Source organism: Lontra canadensis, unplaced genomic scaffold, assembly GCF_010015895.1.
Source record: "Lontra canadensis isolate GAN:19392208 unplaced genomic scaffold, GSC_riverotter_1.0 scaffold37, whole genome shotgun sequence".
NCBI lineage: Eukaryota > Metazoa > Chordata > Mammalia > Carnivora > Mustelidae > Lontra > Lontra canadensis.
Genome location: NW_022631031.1, coordinates 5,781,475 through 5,805,020, shown reverse-complemented (window position 1 = coordinate 5,805,020; position 23,546 = coordinate 5,781,475). Strand labels below are relative to the sequence as shown.

The following is a 23,546-nucleotide window of genomic DNA, read 5'->3' as shown; positions in this document are numbered from 1 at the left end:
AAGAGAAGTGTTGTGAGGTAGAGGAATGTCTGAGTACAAAAAAATAGGGAAAGGAGAAAAGATGAAATAAATGTTCACAATCTAGATGGACCTAACTGGATTAATGAGAAGCCAAAGGGCTTTTTTCGTCTGTCATCTTTTCTTACTTTTACAACGTGAATGACTTTTAAGTATTTTATAAAAGTACCTAATTTTGCTATCTTTATAAAAATGCATTTTATCCTGGTCAATTAACATTTGCAAAAACTTACCACAAATTATAAACTAATAGAAAATGTTGAATTATAGAAAGATTTTTTGAGATTTTAATTATGAGCAAGTTTTGCACAGTCAAAAGGTGAAGTTTGTTAGCTTTGGTTAGCTTTAAATATATTAATTAGAAAATGGTCCACAAATTTTCTTATAAAAATTATGTAAATTAAATGCAAGACTAATTCTTCCAATTGGGTTGTAAGTGTTAAAAGCAAAGCTCGAAATGCCTCTTTTTTTTGATGTCTAGAAAAATGAGGGCTAAAAAAGATAGCCTTAGTCTCACTAGATTATTATTAGTCAGCCATGTATGATGAATGTTTCTCACAAAAATTTGTTCTTTTGGAAATTAATTAACTCTATTAAACTTTCAAAATTTCTTTCTAGTGGAATGATAGCACAATTGACAATTCAACCTTATGGGTATTGTTAAATAGCAGAATTCTCAGTGTACTAGTGGATTTTCTTCCGAACCCAAGCAGTGATGTGTATTTCATTTATGTTTACTATACAGTGGAATAAAAGGACAAGGGGCTTGTTTTGAGTTAAGCATAATACATTGCAAATTTAATTGAAGTGTTACACAGTTTATCCTTTAATACTTATTTGAAATATCTTCTCTCTGGCAAAATTTCTGCTTATGTGTTAGAATCACTCAGTCCGGAAAGACTGTGGTCGTTAGAAGGAGCCCTGGATTGGAATTTAGGAAACCTACAACCACATCATGTATCTGCTTCTGTCACCCCATGCCAGCTAGGTGATTATAAGCAATACAAACTCTTAAGTTCAGCTTTCTTGGAACATGAAGGAATTGACTTAAACCATTTCTTACTTGATTCATACCTCTAACACTCTGGTATTCTGTTATTTATTTTGTAATCCAAATACAAAAGAAAAGCAAAAGTGCTTTATTATCAAGTTTCTTCCTATTTTTCCTTCAAACTTGATCCAGGATCTTAAAATATTCATATCTTTTGACTAAACAATTCCATTTCCAAAAGTGTATCTAAGAAAATAATTCTAAATATTTAAACAATGTGAAAATATATGAAATTATTCTTAAGATGTTCTTTGAGTTTTATTTATAACATTGAACAATCTGATCCAGCCAAAATATTATGTAATAATGGGTATGGGCACATTCATTAGATGGAATGTTCATGAAGTATTCATAATGACATGGAAAAACTTAAAGGTTTGAGTAGACAAAGAAGCAAAATTATATAAACAGTATATATAACAGTATATAATTATATAAATATCACATATTATATAAACACACAACCAAAACCACTTAACAAATGAAACAAATAATCACAGAAAAAAAAAAACAGAGATCAAAATATTAGCTGTAACTCTTTGGAGAGCAAGGATATGGGTGATATTTTTCTTTTAACTTTAATACCTAATGCAAATATTCTTTAATGAGAATTTTATAACCAAAGGGAAAGAGAGAGGGAGAGAGAGAGAGAGATTTAAAAGCCAGATTTTTCCAGGTGCAGATGATAAACATCACACAAAAGCATTCACAACAGGCAACAATGAGGACTTTTTGTGCTTAGTGTTGTGCAAAACCAATTCAATAGATACAGCCCTTCACCTTTGAAACTACACTTCTTTAGTTACTGTGGTTATTCAAAAAGTTAGTGTTCTAAAAGGGGCAACTTCATTAACATTCAGCGCATGCCAACAGCCTTGTGGGACCAAGCAGTTAACTCTCTGGGCTGACTGCCGGAAGTGGCCTGTCAGTCAGTCTATGCCATAGTGGGATGAGGAGCTCCGTGCGCAGAGAGAAGAGCAAGGAGCAGGGTGCAGGGGAGAGCAGCTGAAGTCATCTAATCTTCAAAAATGAAAAAGTCAAAATTTATGAGCCCTTAAGTGATGCAATAAAATAAGGAACAGGAATGTGTAGTGATGGCAGTTCTGACTACAGATTAGGGAACTGGTAGTAAGACAAAGGAGCTGGCCTGATAATAACTGTCCCTCTTTGTATTTAAAGCTGTAATCTAGTCGCTTTGCTGCTACTGATGCTTTGAAAAAGGACACAGTGTACGTGAGCTACAAATAGTAACAGAATAATTTGGAATAAAGCCCAGGTTATGTCCTTAGTATACAGAGCATGGGACATGACAAAGAAAGAGGGGATAGGTTCTGTGTTGCAAACTTTTAACGGAGAGATTCAATCAATACAAGAAAACCACTGGTAATGAGTCTGAGTACAGTAAATGTATCAGAATGTACTTATGAGGAAAGGGAAAAGAAATAGAGTAAAAAGAAATAGAGCAAGACCCACCAATCTCAGATAATCATGTGCGAAATAACATTTGAAGTTGGATTGCTTAGCAACTCTTAATGAAACTATCCACAACATCAGGGTGTAGACTTTATTGTGATATTGTGAGAATTCTGGAGGAATTGAACTCAAACTGTAACTTCTGATTTCTTGATTTACTGAAGATTGTCTTTTTCTCATTTTTTTTTTACTTTGTATTACCTAAACTCAAGAGAGTAAATCTAATGTTTAGAGTGTTTAGGAAGAAAAATTATATAATCAGCATTTGAAAATATGGACTAAAGTGAGTATTTAAAAAGTTGAAACTCTTGGCATGAGAAAACATAGAGATACCATGAAAAAAACAACAAATATTAAGCATCCATTTTAACTGAAAAATCAAATATCTTATTTTTAAAAAATTATGCTGAATTTTTTAAAAAAGCAAGAAAGAACAGCTTTATGGATAGAGAAGCATAATGCGGACAAGAAGTTATTAGATGGCATTTAGAGATAACATGAATTGGTAAAGACAGATGAAGGACTTCACATGGGGCAGCCCTGAGAATGTTCTGAGGAATGCTGGAGACTTGGAGAAGAATCTCCGATCTCAACAATTCTGAACGAGTGAGGACCTGGATGAGAAGGTGATAGTTGAGCAAAGACTTGAAGGAGGTGATGAACAGGTAAGGTTTCACCTGGGGAAAAGCATTCCGGGCAGAGGGATGAGCAGCACAAAATCCTTGAAGCAGAAGGGCACCCAAGTGTTGGTCCAAAGCAAGAAGGCCTATGTTTCTGGAGTAGAATCAAGCAAAGCTGAGGGCTGGGAGGAGGTGAAAGGCTAAGGCAGACACAGTGTGCCAGATCATGTGGAGCCTTGCAGACCATCAAAGTACTTTGGCTTTCACTTGGAGTGAAACTGAGAGCCTTTGGAAGATTTTAGAAGAAGGAGTACCATGACAACCGTTAAATTTTGAAAGGTCGCTTTAGCTTTATGTTGAGAATAGGTTATGAAAGAGCAAGGGGGGAACATGGGAAAACTCTCCAAAGATTATGACTCAAAGCAAGGGGTAAAAGCTGAGATGAAGAGTGATTACGTCACGGATATATTTTGAAAGTAGAGTCAACAAAATTACAACTTGTGTGTGGACCTTGAGAGAAGGAGCAAAGTCAAGGATATTATCATCTACTGCGAGATAACATGTACTAGCATTTAAAAAGAACGTATTATTTGTTGTATTCAGCAATCTGGGGTGGGTTTGGCTGAGCAGGTCTGTTCTTCATGATGTCCACATGGCTTCTGTGCTTCCCTGTCTGGCACTCCAGTGGGGGCTGGGGAGAACAACTGTGATGTCTGAGCGTCTTTCTCCACAAGGTCTCTCCATGTGGTTAGCTTGGATTTCATTATGACACAATGGTCTCAGACTAATCAGCTTCTTATAGTGACCAAGATCAAGAAGGAGGAAGAAGCTGCCTGTCCTCTTAAAATGTAGGTTGAAAATTCTGCAGTGTCACATCGGCCACATGATACTCATGAGAGCGAGGTATAAGGCCAGTTCATATAGAAGATGAGGGTCAGAGACTCTAGATCTTAATGCAAAGAAGGAAGGGATTGACAATAAGCAGACTGTCTCCCATAGAGATCTCCAAGGTTTCTGGACCGAGTATCTGAACACATGAAGCTGCAGTTAAGTGAGATGAACAATACTCACGGCAGAGATTGGAGGGGGCCAAGGTGGGGAGTAGAGATGAGGAGTTTGGTTTTTGTTAAAGTGGAGATATCTAAGTGAAAATGTCAAGTAGATAGATACGTAATCTGGAGTTCAGGAAGAGGTCGGACTGGATGTGCCCATTTGTGAGTCATCACTGTGTATATGGCATTCAAAGCCATGAGACTGGATAAGAAGAAACACCAAAGGGATAATTAAAGATAAAAAAGAGAAAAATTCCAAGGACTGAGCTCAAGAACATACCAATATTTGAAGTTAGGATCCAGCAAAGGGGACTCAAAAGAAACAACTAGTGAGGTAGACTAAGCAGTATGAAACTCAGTGATAAAAATGTTTTGGGGAAGATGGATAAGTGTTCTTCAAAGTTCCTGGTAACTAACGATTTTTCAGCAGTCTTAGCACTGTGGAGACTGATGGAGACTTCAACAAGACTACAACCACCCCTTGGGGTCCTGGCTCAATCCTGCAGAATTAACTCAGAGAGCAGCCCAGAAATGGATGGGACCTGGAATTATAAACCCAAGGTCTGGTAAAATAGCTCCCCCAGCAGGGCTGGAGGGCGACACTAACATGAAACTGAGACGCAGCCCCCCTCTGCACCCCCTGCCCCTGCCCATGAGGTAGAATTTTCAAAACAATCCCAGAAGAGGTCACATGGAGGACTCCAGGCAGGTGATGAGTCTCATGCAATTTTGTTCGCATGTGGCAGTTGAGGTCATTTAATTCTGACATTCATTTGGTGCCAGGATTTAATGTTTTCAAAGAATTGAGTGGGGGAACTCTGGGTCTGGGAGAGGTTGAGGTTACCGAGACCAGAGATTAATCTGCCAGACAAGTTTGTTCCAGGGAAGAGGGCAGCAAGGCAGTTAAGCAAAACATGCGCAGATGAACCGTTGTCTCCCCAACCCAGACCCACCTTCAGTTACTGCTTGTGTGGAATGAGTTTCAAGCATTTTACTAAGAGAAGACAGAAGAAGGAGTGAGGCTGCCCCGGGAATTGAGTGGGACAGAGAGCGTGGGGTCCAGATGCAACATGGGGGCTGGAGGGAGAGGAGGGAGGGAGGCAGGTGAGGACAAAAGCAGCCAACTGCTCCTCTCAGCCTACCAGAACTGGCCTGTGACTATGTGTTTTACGGCTTTTTAGTGCCATGCACACTCTGTACAACGTACTGTGACTGGCAATCGAAAGACTGTGCAGCACTGTGTTGCCTCTGATCCCTTTCTTTCCAATGGAGGGAAAAAATCAATGACATCATAATGCTGCAAAAAGCGGGACTGAGGATTGAGATTTGAAACTGGATAGCTCTGTAACTGATGACCAGCTTTCCCAGTCTGTGCTCTTGGCAGACGCTCCGTTTCTCTGTAGGATCTAACAGTTATTAGCAAGTAGCTAAATAAAACAATTGAAAGAGACAGATGAGCACCATTCACTAGTTTTTCTGAAATCTCCTTCCTTTCACCACACAGGTTTGGAACGGAGATGAGCAAATCTTCCAACATGAAAATAATGGAGTTTGAAAGTATCTCTTTTCAGAAAATCATTTTTCTTCTTTGAACGGAAAGATCCACGCAGTTGTGTGTACCCCCCTTCCCATGTGAGGCGTGGGGAGGTTGATTCTGGAGTCAGAATGGAGCGAGGGTTAGACTCTATACTCTGCCTGGGCCAAATATCTACTACTCCTACCCTCAGGGGCAAGTGGAGTGAGCATTTCCAGTCTCCCAGGAGAATCTGCTGGCTGTTAATAATCTTTCTTGCCATGAGGTTCGTTTTTATACTTCCCATCCCTTCCTTTCACTGCACCTTGATCCTTCTGACAGAGTTGTGAAGACACATTACAGCCCATGTGAGGGAGATGAGCCCCGCAGCCTCAATTTCCAATGTGGCAAAAGTCATGACTGTGAATGCCCAAACTGCCACTGAGATTCTTGGTGGATCCCACAGCCATCCATTAAGCTGTCCCTGGAGTTGGGAGCACAGATGGTGGTAACTGCAAATGGAACTTACCAAAAGGTCTGATGATAGCTTTAAGCAGAAATTTCCATTGAGCGTGAAAGCCCTCACAAAAAGGTAACACAGGAAATTGAGAGGAAAGCCGCTTTTACTACAGAGAAATGGAATCCATTGTAGACAGATCTCAGAATAGGAGTCACGGAGCCTGGCTTTCCTCGGCTTTGAGGTGAATTTGACACTCTTCTAATGGCTAACAAATGATATACTGGAAAGTGATACAAATATACTGTCAGGCCTTCATCAGACTGCCTGAATGATCATCCTGCTGTATGACTTTTTTAGCTTTGAAGATCTTGGGAAAGTTTCTCAATCCCTCTCTGCCTCAATTTCCTATGTATAAAATAGAGAAAATAATTGTACCAACTTCACAGGGAAGTTATGAAGATTAAATATGTTAAAATGCTTAAATAGCATGAAAAAAATTAGAAGTACTGGCTATTATCATATATGAGGCATTAAGAGCACACGATTATTTGTACACATTGGCATATGGACTATATGTCTAGAAATCTGGGCTCTGCAGCAAACTTTGCACCTTTGTATTCCTTTCATAAGTTTGAGCAAATTTCGGTACCTTCTATTAGCTCAGAGTTGGTAAATACATATTTGCACCACATTCTCCTTTCCCTTTACATTTATGTGGCAGACATAGGTTAATTACAAACATCTTACACCCTGAGGCCTGAATCGGTTTTAGAATTCTTATCAACACTTTCTTCCCAGCAACCGCCATCAGCTAGTCAGAACTGACACAAAAATGAAGACCTATTTGACCTCTCAGCTTTAGAGCGTATAAGCTTTTAAGGAAATGATTGCTCCCACTCTTAGCCATCTCAGATTGTCTCATCACATCTGACCCAGAGCCCTGCTTTGCCACAAGGTTCTCAGTGTGGTTGATAGGACACCATAAGATGCTATACTTGGGTGATCCTTGTGCCTCTGTAATAACCCTACACCCTTGTAGGAGCCACACCTGGGAAAGGGCTATGGTCAATGCCCGATGCCAACTCATGGTCAGGAGACAAAAATATCTTGAGATCCCATTCAACCAAAGACACTAACTGATGAGTTGCACTCAGACTTCCTTGGGCAGATGGAGGTGAGGAGGTTTGTGTCTGTGCAGGCCAGTGCTTCCTCCCGTGCCATGCACCAACCAACACAGTGTGTTCTTCCTAACCAAGCTCTTGCTTTCCAGGCAAGAGCTTCTAGGTGTCTAGGCCCTGGTGGACCAGCACAGTAATTCTGGGCTGCTTTTGCTTCTATTTTTTCTCTTTAAAGGAAGAGAACAGCCAAGATAAGTACTATAGACAGATTCTGATTTTTACTGAATGTCAGAAGATTCATCTACAATTACTGACAAATAGCCTGACCCTATTACATAAGGAAGACTTTTATTTGCTTTTTAATTTTCTGGCAATAAATGAATTTTTAAGAATACTGATAGAATTGTGTTATATTTTAGCATGCAAATTGGTCAGTAAAGGAAGATATCTTAGAATCACTTTACAAGTGCTTAGCTCTGATCAAAATCATCTTTTGCTCACATTTAATCATTTACCTTGAAAAAAAAAAGCCTGTTTAAATCAGAAGGCCTTGGAATGATGAAAATGTCATGTGGATGTGTTCGGATTACAAATGATTAATGATGAAATGTAGACTAAATTTTAAACATCAAACTAAGATTCCTATAATTCAAAAAATGCTATTAAGTTATTTGTAAAATAGCATGTCACATTATTCCATAAATAATATACAATTGGTTAGCTAAGCGTTAACTCACAATGACGTGGACCACCATCATGGGCCTTTCTGAGCTTTGTATCTATATACCTAGAAGCCTGTTAGTGAGCCTAGATATCTTTCCTCAATCCATTTCTTCCTCTTCTACACGTTCTCTCTGGGGACCCCCATTCTCTCCTCTGATGGCATACACTCACTCTGCTTTGATGATATGACTCCCAAATCTGTATTTCCAGCCCTAATATCTTGTCTAAGTTCCAGGCATATAGTTCCATCTGTTGCATACCTTCACCAACATAGCCCCACATGGTTTATTGTTATGGAACAGCTACACCAATTTGTCCCCCCACCTGGACTCCCTAGATCTGTTAACTGGCCGTGAATGCAGGAACAATCAGAGCATTCATGGATTAAAAAATAATAATAACAATGATGGCAGAAATTTATCAGGTATTTATCCATTTATTTATTTATCTAATTAATTTAGTTATCTATTTAGTTATTTGCTTATCCAATTCTCACAACAGCCCTAAGAGTTAGGTCTATTATTACCCCATTTTGCAGATGAGATCATTGAGGTACAAAGAAAAATGCCTTACTTTTTCAAGGCCACACAGCCAGAAGATGTTAGAATCAGAACTAGAAACAGGCTGCCTGATTCTAGAAACTGTATCCTTAAGCCCTTTTGAACAGCCACCTTAAATGTAGATCAGGCTTAGGTTGTCATTGCTAAAGAGAATAGATCCCACGGTAATAATGGTGTTATTGAAATTTTTACTGCAAAATCATATAAATATCATAGGGGAACATACTTATAAGTCACTTCGGAGTCATAAAAAACTGACTAGTTTTACAAAAACAAGGTAGTTGAAGTCTTTCTGCAAAAACACAGTATATGCCCGAGCACAGAGTGAGAAAGCAGGATGCCACCCTGATGGTGAGAATTTGGCTTAGCATGGCTGCAGCATAGAATTTGTAGACTGACATGGTAGAATACAAGAGCTGGGAAGGTACTAGAACAAGATTGTGAATGAACTTTTAGTTATATTAAAGGGTTTGGCCTTTACTCTATAGGTAAATGATGGAAGTAGGGGTATGGGAGTGAGGTGCAGGGGAAGGCCATTTGACAGAATCATTATTGAGAGCCTCCTAATGAAGTAGGCATGACTCTAGGTACCTGAAATAAAGTGAGTTCTGACCTTCGAGGAGTATAGTGTCTTAGTAGGGAACTTGGAAAATACGCTGGGAATGCTTCATACATCAAGATAAAGTGTTATGAAGCTCTCCTAATCAACTTATGGTACCTTATGAAAAAACAGTTCCTAGGAGCACTCAGAAATGCATAATGAGGGGAATTACAGGACCCTATTTGTGTGATAGCTATTTTAGAAAGATGATTCTGCTAGTAGACATGGCTAAACTGAGGAAGGAATATCATTAAGGAGATCATTCTAATAGCCCACCTAAAGGCTGATGATCACTTGAACTGTAATAATAAGAACTGAGAGGCAAGTAAAGAACTAAAAGGACTTTTGGCAATAGAAAACAGAACTAGGAGGATCTCCTGAAAGTGAATGTCATTGGAAAGAAGTCGAAGAAAAAGCTTATGATCTTTCTAGTTTGGTCACCTGAGTGGCTGATTGGGCCGTTGAGTTAGGGATAAAGAATAACAGAATGGGGGAGGCAGACAACGAATTTAGTTTGAAACACATTAAGTTGAAGGCACCTACAATTGTAGATGTATGGTTGGATAGATACAGCCATACGTCATATATAGAGTGATACTAGACAAAAGTCTGGAGGTATCCAGCATGTGGACGACATGAAAGACCAGATTAGATTTCTCAGTAAAATACAGAAATTGTAAAGAAAGGAAATGTGACAATGCCATAAGGCATATAAAAACAAAATAAAGAAAATAAACTAATGAAAGGCAATACACGAGGCAAGACAGGAGCGCGTGGACTTTAGAGCCAGCATGCCTAGGTTCACATCCTAGCTCAGCCATTTTACAGCTATGTTACCTTAGGTAAGATACTTGGCATTTTGGGATATCAACTTCCTCATCTGTAAAATGAGATCTATCTCAGAGGATATCATGATGCTTAAATAAATCAGTGATTAGAAAGCATTTTTAATAATGCTTGGTCCTTAGTAAATATAGTATAGATTTTTTTATTGTTAAATGCAAAATGGTATAAATCTGTCAGCTCCAAATATTGATCTTCATTTTGCATTCTATTTTATTCCCTTACTGTGCCTGTTTTTCTGAAGGCTATGGTTTGTTTGTCTTATTCTACTCCTCATTCTAGGGGATCTTGAATGAAGTGTTATTAAATTCACTACCCAGTTCATGTTAAAAGTAAATCTTAGAAAAGATAAAATCAGTTCTTTTTTTTTTCCACAAAACAATTACCTTGTTTTAAAAAAAAATACAAAACTCCTCAGAAAAACTTCTCTCTGGGCATATCACAATGTACTCATCTGTTTCTAAGGATTACATTGATAAACAATTTTCTCCAAAGGGATGTTTCTCTTAGTAGTTTTTCTTCTTTTACATTTTTTTTTCACTTTTCAGGGCTAAAATTGCAAAAATGAGCTTTTCACATATTCAGACAGTTTCAGGCCTTAGAACTCACAACCTATCTTTTACATAATCTTGACCATCACAGTCTGCTCTGTACTAGGAACTCTAAGTATATAATCTCATATTCTTCTCAACAGCCTCTTAAGTTGGCTGTGATGTTGGTTGTATAATGAATGAGAAAAGATGTAAAAATCTTTGAATCAACTCCAGGCTGGGAAAGTTAAGTCTGTGTAATAAAACCATGACTGGGCAGTTGGTTACAAAACAGAGCATCGTTCTAAGTGGGCCAGTTATCATTTCCCTCTACACAATGTGTCATTGTTTTGAAGACAGGATTGCGACCGGATTGCCTGATGGTAGTTCCTCACAGATTTCCTGCTCTGTGTCATCACTGCAAATGTTTGGGTGGTGGGGAGGGGTCAGGTACCTAGGGCTCATCTTCAGTGGCTTAGGATGACTAATGGACCATGATCTTTCTTTTCTGTTCAGCTCATAGAGCATCAGCCAGCACCTCTCCTGAGCCGTTAGAAGATTTAACACAGAACTTTCAGGAGCTTCTTGTCTAGGTAGCCTTACAAGTTTAACATTCTTACCAGTATTTTTTTTTTTTAAGATTTTATTTATTTATTTGACAGACAGAGACCACAAGTAGGCAGAGAGGCAGGCAGAGAGAGAGGAGGAAGCAGGCTCCCTGCCGAGCAGAGAGCCCCATGCCGGGCTCAATCCCAGGACTCTGGGATCATGACCAGAGCCGAAGACAGAGGCTTTAACCCTCTGAGCCACCCAGGCACCCCCATTCTTACCAGTCTTAAAACTTGAAGCTAGACATTGACTATTGTTCTAAGAATATGTCATCATAATGGAGATAATAAGTAATAGAAGCTTAGTGACGGGACTGTTCCTATAAGATGAAGGTGTCAGGATTAGCATTATGAAGGAATTAGATAAACTAAGATAAATAGATAAATAAGATCTTAAATTACATAAATAGATCATACAGAGAAAAGGGAAAAAAATGGTATTCTGGTATAGAAAGAGAATGTTTCAAGACACCAAAGCAAAAGAGATTTGCTTAGGTAGTGAATAGACAAATTTCCTGGAGTAAAGTGGTTAGTCAGAGAGGTGATAAAGACCAACATGGAAGGTTAGCATGAGGCATGTTTGTGACAAGCTTTCAAATGACACACTAAAAAGTTTGGGCATCATCCTATGGCTATCAAAATTGTTAAGAACAAGGGTGACATGAAAAGAGCATTGTAGAGGAGTTGATCTGTCAGTAGTAGGTACAGAGAATTGGTGACGTAGAGAGGGAATTCAAATTATTCTGAACTTCTGATTCTGAAACAATATTTGATATGTATTAAAGAGTGTCTATTTCGAAAGGTTGTTTCCAGTTCCTTCCAACAACATATCACAGGTCATGCATTGGCATAGTTTTCCTGTAAAAGCCATATAGTAAATATTTCCAAATTGTGGACATGCAGTCACAGTCCCTATTCCAACTACTCATCTTGCAGCTGTAGCACAAGATCAGCTTGAAACAATATGTAAATGAATTAACATGACTGTGTCCCAGCAAACTTCATTTATGGGCTCTGAAATTTGAATTTCAGATCATTTTCACGTGTCACAAAACATTATTCTTTTGTGATATTTTTCAGCCATTTAAAAAATGTCCACTTATGAGTGTAACATAACCACAGAGATGTTAAATCAATCACTATGTTGTACACCTGAAAGTAACGTAACATTATGTGTCAATTAGACTCAAATAAAAAACGAAATGTAAAAATAGTTCTTAGTTTGTGGGTTATATAAAATCAGGTGGTGAGCAAGAATTGGCCTGTAGACCAGGGTTTGCCAACCCCTGGTTTATAAATATCAATCAAAATCTCAATCCAGTATCATTTTGAAAACTTTGAATTTTTCCCTGAATTCTTCTATTGAACATCTGAGAGGAAATAGTTGAAAGGACTGAAGGGGTAGAAGTGGAAGGAGACAATTAACTAGTTAGTGGGACTAACCATATTAACCATTGGTTTCAGTGGGGCAACATATGTCCTTGTATGCCCCAATCCAACAACGGCAGCTTATCTGAAGCCTTGGCGGGGTGGGGGAAGGAAAGAAAATCAATAAGTAAATACTACTCCAAATACATTCTGAACTCAGTGTTTTAGTAATTGTACAGGGAAAGGCAAGACGGTGGGTCTTTCTTTTATTCGTGTTGTTTACAATACCTTGAATGAAAGTAACACCTTGCAGTCCTCAAATAAATGATATGAGTGGGGGCATTGTGGAAACCCTGTGAAGCTGGAACAACTGTTACAAAGAATTTACATTTGGAGAGAACAGCTAGGCTGAGGTAAGTAGTGAGAATTAGCCTGGGAATCCAGTGAAGGAGATGTAAGTCACATAAAGAAGAAATTGACAGGACATTGCTAATTGAGACATGGGAGATGAAAAAGAGAAAGGAGTCAAGATAACTCAGTTTTCTTTTGCTGGATTAGTTGATGCGACTAAGAAACAGGCAGCAGTGAGAGGCTAAGAGAACACTACAGGCAGCAGGAAACGGTTTATTAAGTGTTGCTGAGTAGAAAGTAAGGGAGAGGTGATATTGTCATGATGCTGATGATCCAAATAAGTCAATGGTCGTCTGTGTCACATATATAGAATCCTCCTCATTTATTTATGGCAACTTCTTTTGATCCCCTAGCACTGGTCGTGTCTTACAAAACAAGCATATCCAAGTATATTTCAGTATTTATCTTCAACTTTTTTCCCCTTAGTTCCGCGGGCACAACAAACACACAATATGGCAAAGAAATTACAGGGAGGTGCAAATAAAATCAGAATTTGAAAAAGGAAAAGATTGCATAAATGTACATCTCCAAACTCTGAGTTTTTTTTTTTTTTTAAGATTTTATTTATTTATTTGTTAGAGAGAGAGAGAGAGCATGAGCACAGGCAGAGACAGAGGGAGAAGCAGGCTTCCCGCCCAGCAAGGAGCCCGATGTAGGACTCGATCCCAGGACACTGGGATCATGACCTGAGCCGAAGGCAGCTGCTTAACGAACTGAGCCACCCAGGCGTCCCTGAGCTTTTTTTTTATTATTAGTTTCAGAGGTAGAATTTAGTGATCCGTCCGTTGCATAGAACACACAGTACTCATAACATCGTCTCAAACACCATGATTCAGATAAAAATGTCTTTAATATTTGCTTACATTTAACCCATAATTGTATGTTAAGAGACTTACATAAAGGGACATCTGGTTGGCTCAGTCATTTGAGCATCTGTCTTCAACTCAGGTCATGATCCTGGAGTACCCGAATCGGCCTGTGTTGGTCTCCCTGCTCAGCGGGGAGTCTGGTTCTTCCTCTGCCCTTCACCCTGCTCATGCTCTCTGGTTCTCACTCTTGCTCTCTCATATAAATAAATAAATTAAAAAAAAAGAAAGAAAGAAAGAAAGAAACATACAAAAATGAAGTGACCAATACGTACCTATACCAACTGGTCTCCTTAATTATTAATTAGGAAATATTAGAAGTGGAAAGTTTCCTCATTGATTGGCTTTTTACAAAGAAATTAATTTATGAAATAAGAAAATTAAATGGAAGACTTCTAACCTATTTCATAATGAGAAAAATAATTACCAGGAAGTCTTTTAAGTTGCTTGCTCAAAATGCCACAACTAATCAGAGGCTTCAGAATTGGAAACATTAAGAGGAGGTATTAAGATCCTAAACTATGACCTGACTCCCTCTTCTGCTGCCACTCACGTTTTGGTAAACGATGATGAATGTCATGCTGCTTCTCTCTTCATTACAGAATATTTACCGGAATAAATTACTCAACCTATATGTAACTAAATACATTATAAATTATTTTATTGCTACAACAGCTACAAATAGATATATCAAAACTTCTACAAATTACTGTAAAAACAAGAGAAGTGGATATAGAGAGAATTAGACTAACAGTATTATTATTGTAATGTATCATTTAAATGCTACATTCCCATTCGAAATGTCTCTCATTACCTTCTGCATTAAGCCAGCTGGAATTTGAATTAGTCCAGATTAGATCTTCATATATTATTTACAGCTTATTATTAGTGCTAAAGTATACATTTTCAGCCAAACAAATATAACAATTTTGTCAGACTTCTATAAAAGCAAATTTTAAGTGTATAGCAAATTGTTATATTAAAAATAATTTTTCATGTTTTTTTATAGACTTGAGTCAAAGGAGCCTTTCCTGTCTGTTGGGTGAGTATATGTCTAAATATTTTAAATCTCAGTTCTTTAATTGGCTTTTTAACAAGGTCTTCTGGGATGGTGTTGTCAATCATGTAATTCCATATTCCAAGTCATTCTATATCATTGGATACGTCATATCTCAGCAACACTGTTATCTACATTTTATAAAGACTTAACCAAAATGTTCACAAAGCTATTTTATGACCTTGGAAATTCAGCAAATGAATGCATATAAAAGCCTGCATCCTCTAAAAAAGTCAAATGAGATATACAGTAATTTTCTATATACTCATCATGTACAGATAATGCTCAGATTGGTTTTACAAATCCCTCTGAACCGCAGCTTTGTGATAATCTAGTCTGTCTACTCATTTTTTTTTTACTGTTTTCCTGTTTTCTCTTAATCTACCCTAATGTTTCTTCCTCCTTTTTTCCTAAATCTGTCTTCAAAATCTGTATCTACCTTTTCTCCTTTTCTCCCATTTCGCTGTTATTTCTCCTCTCCACCCACACTGAGTGCTTCTCTGAACACAAAGCTGAAGAACATCACACAGATTAAGTAAAGCCAACACTAGCCTCCTCGGGTAGTAATTCGAGTTACAATACATGTTCTAATAATAATATATTGTTGACAAGAATACACATGTGCTGTTTTCAGGCATTTTGCTAATTAAGAGCCAGCAAAGTTGTTTTTACTGGTCTACCAAATAATCCTTTGACTAACATATTAAAATGTCTCATTAGGGGACTTTTAAAGGCTCAGCATTATGGTTGATGTTGTAATGATTCAAAAAGTGCTGGAAGATATTATAGCTTAAAGAAAATCATGCCATAGTTGATGGGGAGCAAAAATCATGTACAGGCAGCCACTATACTTGTGCTTAATGACCAGAAACTTGGAATGGGGTAGGTTTTTAAATGATCACATTAGTTTTCTTTTATTACTTTATTCACAGTCCTTGAATATTTCTGTCACTCCTTGAGCAACATGGTTCCCTTTCCCTTTCTACTCCTCATAAAAGCATTTGAGAAAGCCAGTTAAATCATGAGAATCAAAATAATTGTTAGGGATGCTAGGAGAGAAAAAGTGGAGTAGATGCATTTATTGGAGGATTTAAAAAAAAAAAAAAAAAGAAAGGTCAAGTTGATCTGGTCCAAAAAATCATTAGAGCATGCTTCTTTCCTTCATTGATCATCAGCTCCTATTGTTAAAAACCTTTAAGCCTGAAGAAATCTTTTATTTTGAATGCATATGTGTCCTGCCCTCAAGTCAAGAGGGCTGAAATAGCTTCCCTTCATGCCTCACTTAATGCAGTTTCTCTGCAGCATTTCCTGTTCTCCCAACTTCTTTGAGATGGAATTCATTTTTTACTTCATACCTCTATTTTACAAGGGCAGACCCTAAGTAATCTTTGTTTTAAACGTATCAGGAGTTTAAAACTCTGTATTAGAGCCCTGAAAAAAAGTTTCCACCGAAAAAATGACCTATAATTCAGAGATACCCAAAATGGGAGAACTGGCATGGCAGTAGGAAGAGGGTGCTGTTCCTTAGATGGGTCTTGAAAGTAAAGTGGGGTGAAACATGCAACCCAAATGGTTTTATGGACTGGATAATTTATTTTTTAAAAAAGATTTTACTTATTTATTTGACAGACAGAGATCACAAGCAGGCAGAGAGGCAGAGAGAGAGGAAGGAAGCAGGCTCCCTGCTGAGCAGAAAGCCCGATGTGGGGGCTTGATCCCAGGACCCTGGAATCATGACCTGAGCTGAAGGCAGAGGCTTAACCCACTGAGCCACCCAGGTGCCCCTGTACTGGAAAATTTAAAATAGAGCTGAACTTCTCCATTTTTTTCCAAGAAAGTTATTTTAAATAAAATTATATACTTTGGATGAGTCTCTCTTAGTTTAGAGGATAGGATGATTGTGAACATAGTGGACACATATGAGACTACCAGGCAAATGTAGTCCAATAGAGTACCATTATTCAAATTTGTGACTTTCAATCTGTCACTTATCAAAAGGAATTAATGCATGATCTATGGTCTTTGGTATGAGTTGACCTATAAATCCATAACATTGAGTTTTTCTAGGACCCTGAATAGCTCACATTAATTTTAATTCTATGTGCAATAAAAAGCATATTAATGAATAGATCTGTGCTAAATATTGCATACTTTAGTCCATTGCCTGTCAGTGTCCTAAAGCACTTAATATGTACTTCTAGAAATTGCTTTTGCCTTTGTAGTGTCTGACACTTAAAAGCCGTGTTGTATTGGTTTAGGTGAATACTTGAACCCCCAAGTTTTGGGTTCTTACTTGTGATATGGAGATTAAATAATTCTAATCAAGTACATAGCACTGTTTTGGGCATATAATTGTTCATAAATGTTAGCTTCTATTACAGATGTGGAAGGTATACTCATTTATAATACTCCAAAGAATCAATCTGAGAGCTCGGAAGGAGTTCGGAGAATAAAACTCCACTTTAACAGGGGATTCTTTGACTTACATGTGGAAACAAGAAGATGTTTTTATAATGGAGAGGAAAAAAACAAAAATTGTGAATGGAATAAGCTATCAAACAAGATGAGTACAGATAATTGTTTTTAATTTTTATGATAAAACTAATAATTGTCATTTAAATTTTTAAATGGAAAGAAATAGTGATATGTTTAAAATGTATATCTCTTCTTAACATAAATTAGGGGGCAAAATTCTTCCTTTCCTAAATGTGATATAATCATTAATTTTGAAATAAAAATTTTAAATGTCACTGCATAAATTCAATCTGAATATGCCAATGGAAAAATTTGTCAAAGTTATAACACAGGAAATATTTGCTTGTGGAAAAAGAGAATGGAATTGTGAAAGGAAGTTAAGTAAAATCTCAGATCTCAGACCTTCAACTTAAGATTGATATGAGATGAGCTTTCGTTCACATGCATTGGTAAATGATTAATAAAATAATTGTCATTAGCAAAAAAATACTTTAGCCCAGAGTGAGGCAGGAAGGTTCATCCCAGATTCTGATTCTGTTTACCCAGGGTAGGACAATTAATGCAGTTTTCCAAGGCTGTCGAGCCAAGCCTGGAAACCACTGTCTACATCATGGTTGCATCCTACCAGCTCCTTCTCCTACAGACATACACAGATTATTCTTACAGACATCTACGGTCTCTGAAAATCTTTGAAATACAACTTTCCTCAGTCTTTCCCTGTTTGGGGTTCGTATGGTGGAGGTAAATACAATGATCTAGAACTCTCTTGGAATTCATCCATCGGAGACCAGGATAACATGTATAGAGACCAGATAGTATGCCATGGAAGCTTCCGTGATGCACAAGGAGCACACTACCTATGCTCTGGTGCATCAAAACTCATTCTGATGTTGTCCCAGACCTAAGGCTGGAAATTTATTCAATTTTAAATTGTTAATAATATAATTTAAATATTTAATAAATAATTGTTACTTCATGTTGATTATAATGTTATATTATAAATATGTGTATATAATATGTGTATTGCATATATTGCATTTATTATAAATATATACCAAAATATTTATATTATACATAAAATACACTCAAACAATAGATTTAAAAATTAAAATTCTTCCCCATCTCACTCACCCAACAGTAAAACACATCAGTTAAGCAAACTTGTTTTTTAGTGTGGAGCTTAGGTTTGAGTGCTACAAGAATACTAAGCCCATGATAAGCTACTTACCCTCGAAATGTTCCATTTTAGAGTGATTAAGAAAACTCTTCTGGCAAATGTTTCCTTTTATGTGGCATCAGATAGATTCTGATTTTGGAAATAAGCTGGGAGAAAATAGGCATCAAGTTTGCATTTAGGAAAGTGAAGAAGAAGCAAGTGATCATCTCAATTAAGATTCTAAGATATAAATCTTAGTTTAAAACCAGTCTTGCCTTGAAAAAGCGTTTACAGCTTTTTAATGAAAAATACAGATGAGGGAAGGGAAGCTCCTGTTCATTTGATGTTTAAGATTCACAGTGTAAAAGGGCATGTCAAGACGATGCCCGAGTTCTCTTCAAGTACAAGTTACTGTTGACACTTTGCAGACACTGAGCCATTTTAAAAATATACTCAGGGCACTAAATGAAATTTTCCATGTGAATTATTTTTTCTTACCTCTCCAGCATGAAGTTGACCTTTTAAAAGAAGCCTTTAATATGAATCTGCTGTATTTTGGAATTGAAATTTTGGTACATACCAATATTTTAGCTGATGAATTTTTGCATGAGTAGCTTTGTTATGAGGATTATTTATTGAATGGGTAAAAAAAATGTTCAGACTTCTTTCACTGTATTAGGATAGTACAATAAATAATAAACAACTCTGGGGTGCCTGGGTAACTTAGTTAAGCGCCTGACTTTCTTGATTTCAGTTCAGATCAGGATCTTAGATTTGGGCAGATGAGGGATTGAAGCCTGAGTTGGGCTCCATGTTCAGCAGGGAGTCTGCCTGAGTTTCTCTCTTTCCTCCCTCTGCCCTTCTCCTTGCTCTCTCTCTAAAATAAATAAATAAATAAATAAACAAACAAACAAACTCCAATTAATTTTAAAGTAAAATTGATAAAGCTCAGAATTATTATTCCCTCGAGTTTGTCTGAGAGGTATTCAAAACACACCAAGGATAAAAACAGCAAAATTACCATATTTATCTCCACGGAGGCTCAGTGAGCGAGCTAATCATGACCCAGTCAAGCCTACATCTCCTGTATCCCCTGAGAGGTAGTGGACTCATTCTAAGTCTAAACAAGAGGGAATGAACATTGCCAGGACAGCAAAGCTCACCTTACATCTAAAATTGATCCTCATATAATTGCTAGTAACTATATATCTAAAAATAATTTTGCTTGGGGGAGATTTTCCCCCTTTTATTTCCAGTCTTGGAACTGAATTTGCATATTCAATATACTTCTGCTGTTATTATGAAGATGTTATTGAGGGGCGCCTGGGTGGCTCAGTGGTTGGGCCGCTGCCTTCGGCTCGGGTCATGATCTCGGGGTCCTGGGATCGGGTCCCGCATCGGGCTCTCTGCTCAGTGGGGAGCCTGCTTCCCTCTCTCTCTGTGCCTGCTTCTCTGTCTACTTGTGATCTCTCTCTGTCAAATAAATAAATAAAATCTAAAAAAAAAAAAAAAAAAGATGTTATTGAATCTTGACACTCATTAGATCCAATATTTATACTGTTCTACTTTTGTCCAGGTTTTGTGTGAGTCCTTCTATTTACTAACAGATGCTATACATTGTTATACTGTTAACTACCTATTTTAAGAGCTTAAGTTCTTTTTTTTTTTTTAAGATTTTATTTATTTATTTGAGAAAGAGACAGAGAGACCACAAGCAGGGACATGGGGGGTGGGCAGAGGGAGAAGCAGGCTCCCACTCAGCAGGCAGCCAGATGCGGGGTTCAACCCCAGGACCCTGAGATCAAGGCCTGAGCTGAAGGCAGACGCTTAAGCAACTGAGCCACCCAGGAGCTCCTAAGAGCGTAAACTCTGTAATTTTATTTCCTTGGTCTGAATTCCATTTTGTTACTTCCTAGCTAGGTGCCTTGGGCAGTTTGTTTAACTCTTCAGAGCCTTATCTCCTCACCTGAGGTAATAACTTACTCTTAGGGCTGTTTTGAATGAGATGATATTGCAAGGAGATTAGAACAGTGTCTGACACCTAATAAACAGGAAATAAATACCAACTATTATCAATATCCTATGCAACAATTAAGTTATATTAATAGATTTTTCATAAGGAGTAAGTGCCACCGAATGATAGAAATGTCAACTAATTAAATCCCAAATACCTGAATATCCAATTTCTGGTAATGCAGTTGAATTCCGGGAATAGAGTTCAAAAGAGAGTGAAGTCAGCACAGGAATGAAGGCCTGCCTTACTCGGGAGATCTTTGAGGAAGATAGACAAGAAAGAGTAAAATAGCATTAAGACAGGAAGACAATTCCAGAAGGTACTTTGATCTATAGAAATATCACACACAATATTAAAAACTTTAATAATAGAAGCATGAAAAAGGCAAAGCAATACCAGTTTAAAGATGGTTTCAGTTGAGCATCAAGATGTAAAACAGAATTATATGACTGCTGTAAAATCATTTAGGAATTAAGAGGTTATCTTAATTTAAGAACTGAGAAGTTGAAGAAAATGGCCAGATTATCAGGAAATTTTTCTAGACAAAAAGTAGGACCTGAGTTAATCCTCAAGGTGAGGTTAAAAATTCAATATAAGATTGAGAGAGGGAAGAAGGTGAGCTCCTTTTTCATTCTATGGATTCAGTGGAGTCATTGGATTATTGTATGTTTGCTTGTCTATTTTGTTTTTAACTGAAGAGTGATGTTATCCAAGGTGAGGTCATAGTAGAGCCATTTAGAAGGCTGCTGCAATAGTCCAGGCATGACTTGCAAAGACCCATGACTTGAGCAGAATGAAATCACCTCACACCTGTTACAGTGGTTATTATCAAAAAGATCAAAGCTAATAATTGCTGGTGATGATATGGAGAAAAGGGAACCTTGTGCACTGTTGGGGAGAATGTTCCTCCAAAAAATAAAAATAGAACTACTGTATAATTCAGCAATTCACTTTTCTGAGTATTTATCCAAAGGAAATGAAGACACTAACTTGAAAAGATACCTGTGTCCGTCCCCATGTTCATAATAACATTATTTGCCATAGCCAAGACAACCTAAGTGTCCATTAACAGATGAATAGATAGAGAAAATGTTATATATATGAAATATTATTTAGTGCCATATAATAGAGTATCATCAAGCCTTTAAAAAGAAGGAAATCCGGCCATTTGTGACAGCATGGGTGAACCCGGAGGACATGATGCTAAGAGAAATAAGTCAGATGCCTGACATAGAAAGACAAATACTGCATGATCTCACTTATGGGTGGAAACTAAACAGAAACGGGGAGTAGAATGGTGGTTGGCAGGGAGTGGGAGAATTAAGGAGGCAAAGTTTCAGTTACATAGAATGAGTAAGTTCTGGGAATCAGAACATGACGACTATATTAATAGTACTATGTATACTTGAAATTTGCTTTAAAAAGTAAATATTAGGCGTTATCAAAAAACAGTAACTATGTGAGGAGATGGATATGTTAATTAGCTTTCATTAAGGCAGTAATTTCACAGTGTGTATGTATGTCAAAAAGTCATGTTGCACAATTTAAATATATACAGTTTTCATTTACTAAGGTCTGTAAAGAAAAAACAATGGGAAGGAAGAGCCTGATGAAAATAACATTTTTTGGAGAATATTAGAATCAAAATCAGTGAGTGATGGAGGGATACCTTTGGAGTCTCTCAGCTGGACTTTGTGGGATCACGGTAAGAGTATGACCAGCTAAAATCAGAACTAAGGGAAGGCTAACAATAAACTGTCCCTGAGCTCTTAAATACGCCCATCTGACATCCTGAAGCCATTCATGGCCAACTCAATGGCTATCTCTCGATAGTGTAGCTTCAGTTTTTCTGTGAGTCTCCAGGGAAAAAGGGATAAAGGGATAAAGCCAATTTTCCTCTTCTAAAAATCTATTTTTTTATTTGTTTAGACTGAGACAGTGCTACCACGAAATTAATGATTCCTTTAGCAACTGCACTTGTTTCATTTTTTCCCAAGGCCCTCCAGGCTGCTTCTCTGGAAAGAACACAAAGTTTCCACGGCGCTACTTTTGTAATCTAAAGCAGTTGTGCTCTCAGGCCTGATGCTACAACTGTAATTTTAATTTATCAACCTGCCACTCAGGGAAATGCTGTAAAAACATTTGAAAGCTTAAACCCATTATTTATTTCTGCACCTGTCATTGCCACTCTTCTGTACTTGTCAAAACCATTTAAACTGCACTATGATGGCATATACAATATCACCGATAAATTGGGTTATCAATCATGTATATATATATTTTGACAGTGATGTCTTGAATGCATAGGTTCCAGAATGCATTTTTAAGGAGCAAGAATTCATTACTCTCCAATAATAGAGTAGAGTCATCAAAAACAGTCTTCCTCAGTCCTTACCATTTGAAAATGTCTTAGGCAGCAGAGAGACTCGTGGTGACTGAAATGACTTTTATTTCTTCAGTGAAAGGTTCTCCTCGGGGAAAAGAAAGTAATTGCAGATTATAGCAGGCAGGAGTATAGTGTTACTTAGAGGGAAGAAAATACATAGGATCATTAAATAGATTTATTTAAGTTCTGCTTATAAAGAAAGCACTGGTGCAGGACTTTAGAGCTGATGATATTTCAAAAGAGTGTTATCAGCACTTCCACCACTGTCTAATTCATTCATATAATAAAGTGTCACATTAAGCCAAATGTCACAGTTCATATCAGTTTTACTTTCAGAATTGATATTATTATATATCCTAGGCAATCTCTCCCCCAGAATTTATATGAGATCTTTGATCATAATAAATTAAGGTATTTAAAAGTCAATCTATCATTTGATATATATTTATATATAGAGAGAGAGAGTGAGAGATTCAACTATTAAATCCATTCAACTCATTAACAAATCTGATGTCATACAGGTTATATGTATATTTAAGATAAAAATGCTGTTAAAAATATAACTTAAGTAATATTGGTTAAATAATCATACTGCAGCCTCTAAACTCTTAGTCATAGCAATCCTCACTATTTAATTATTCTA

General features: G+C 37.3%; 1 protein-coding gene across 1 annotated transcript in view; it reads left to right on the top strand.

Moving 5' to 3' along the window:
* The window catches only part of RALYL (RALY RNA binding protein like), a 680,011-nt gene that overhangs the window by 555,053 nt on the left and 101,412 nt on the right, over positions 1 to 23,546 (top strand). The window contains 1 exon segment of the mRNA XM_032869110.1: positions 14,825 to 14,857. Within this exon segment, the coding sequence (XP_032725001.1) occupies positions 14,825 to 14,857 (33 nt within the window).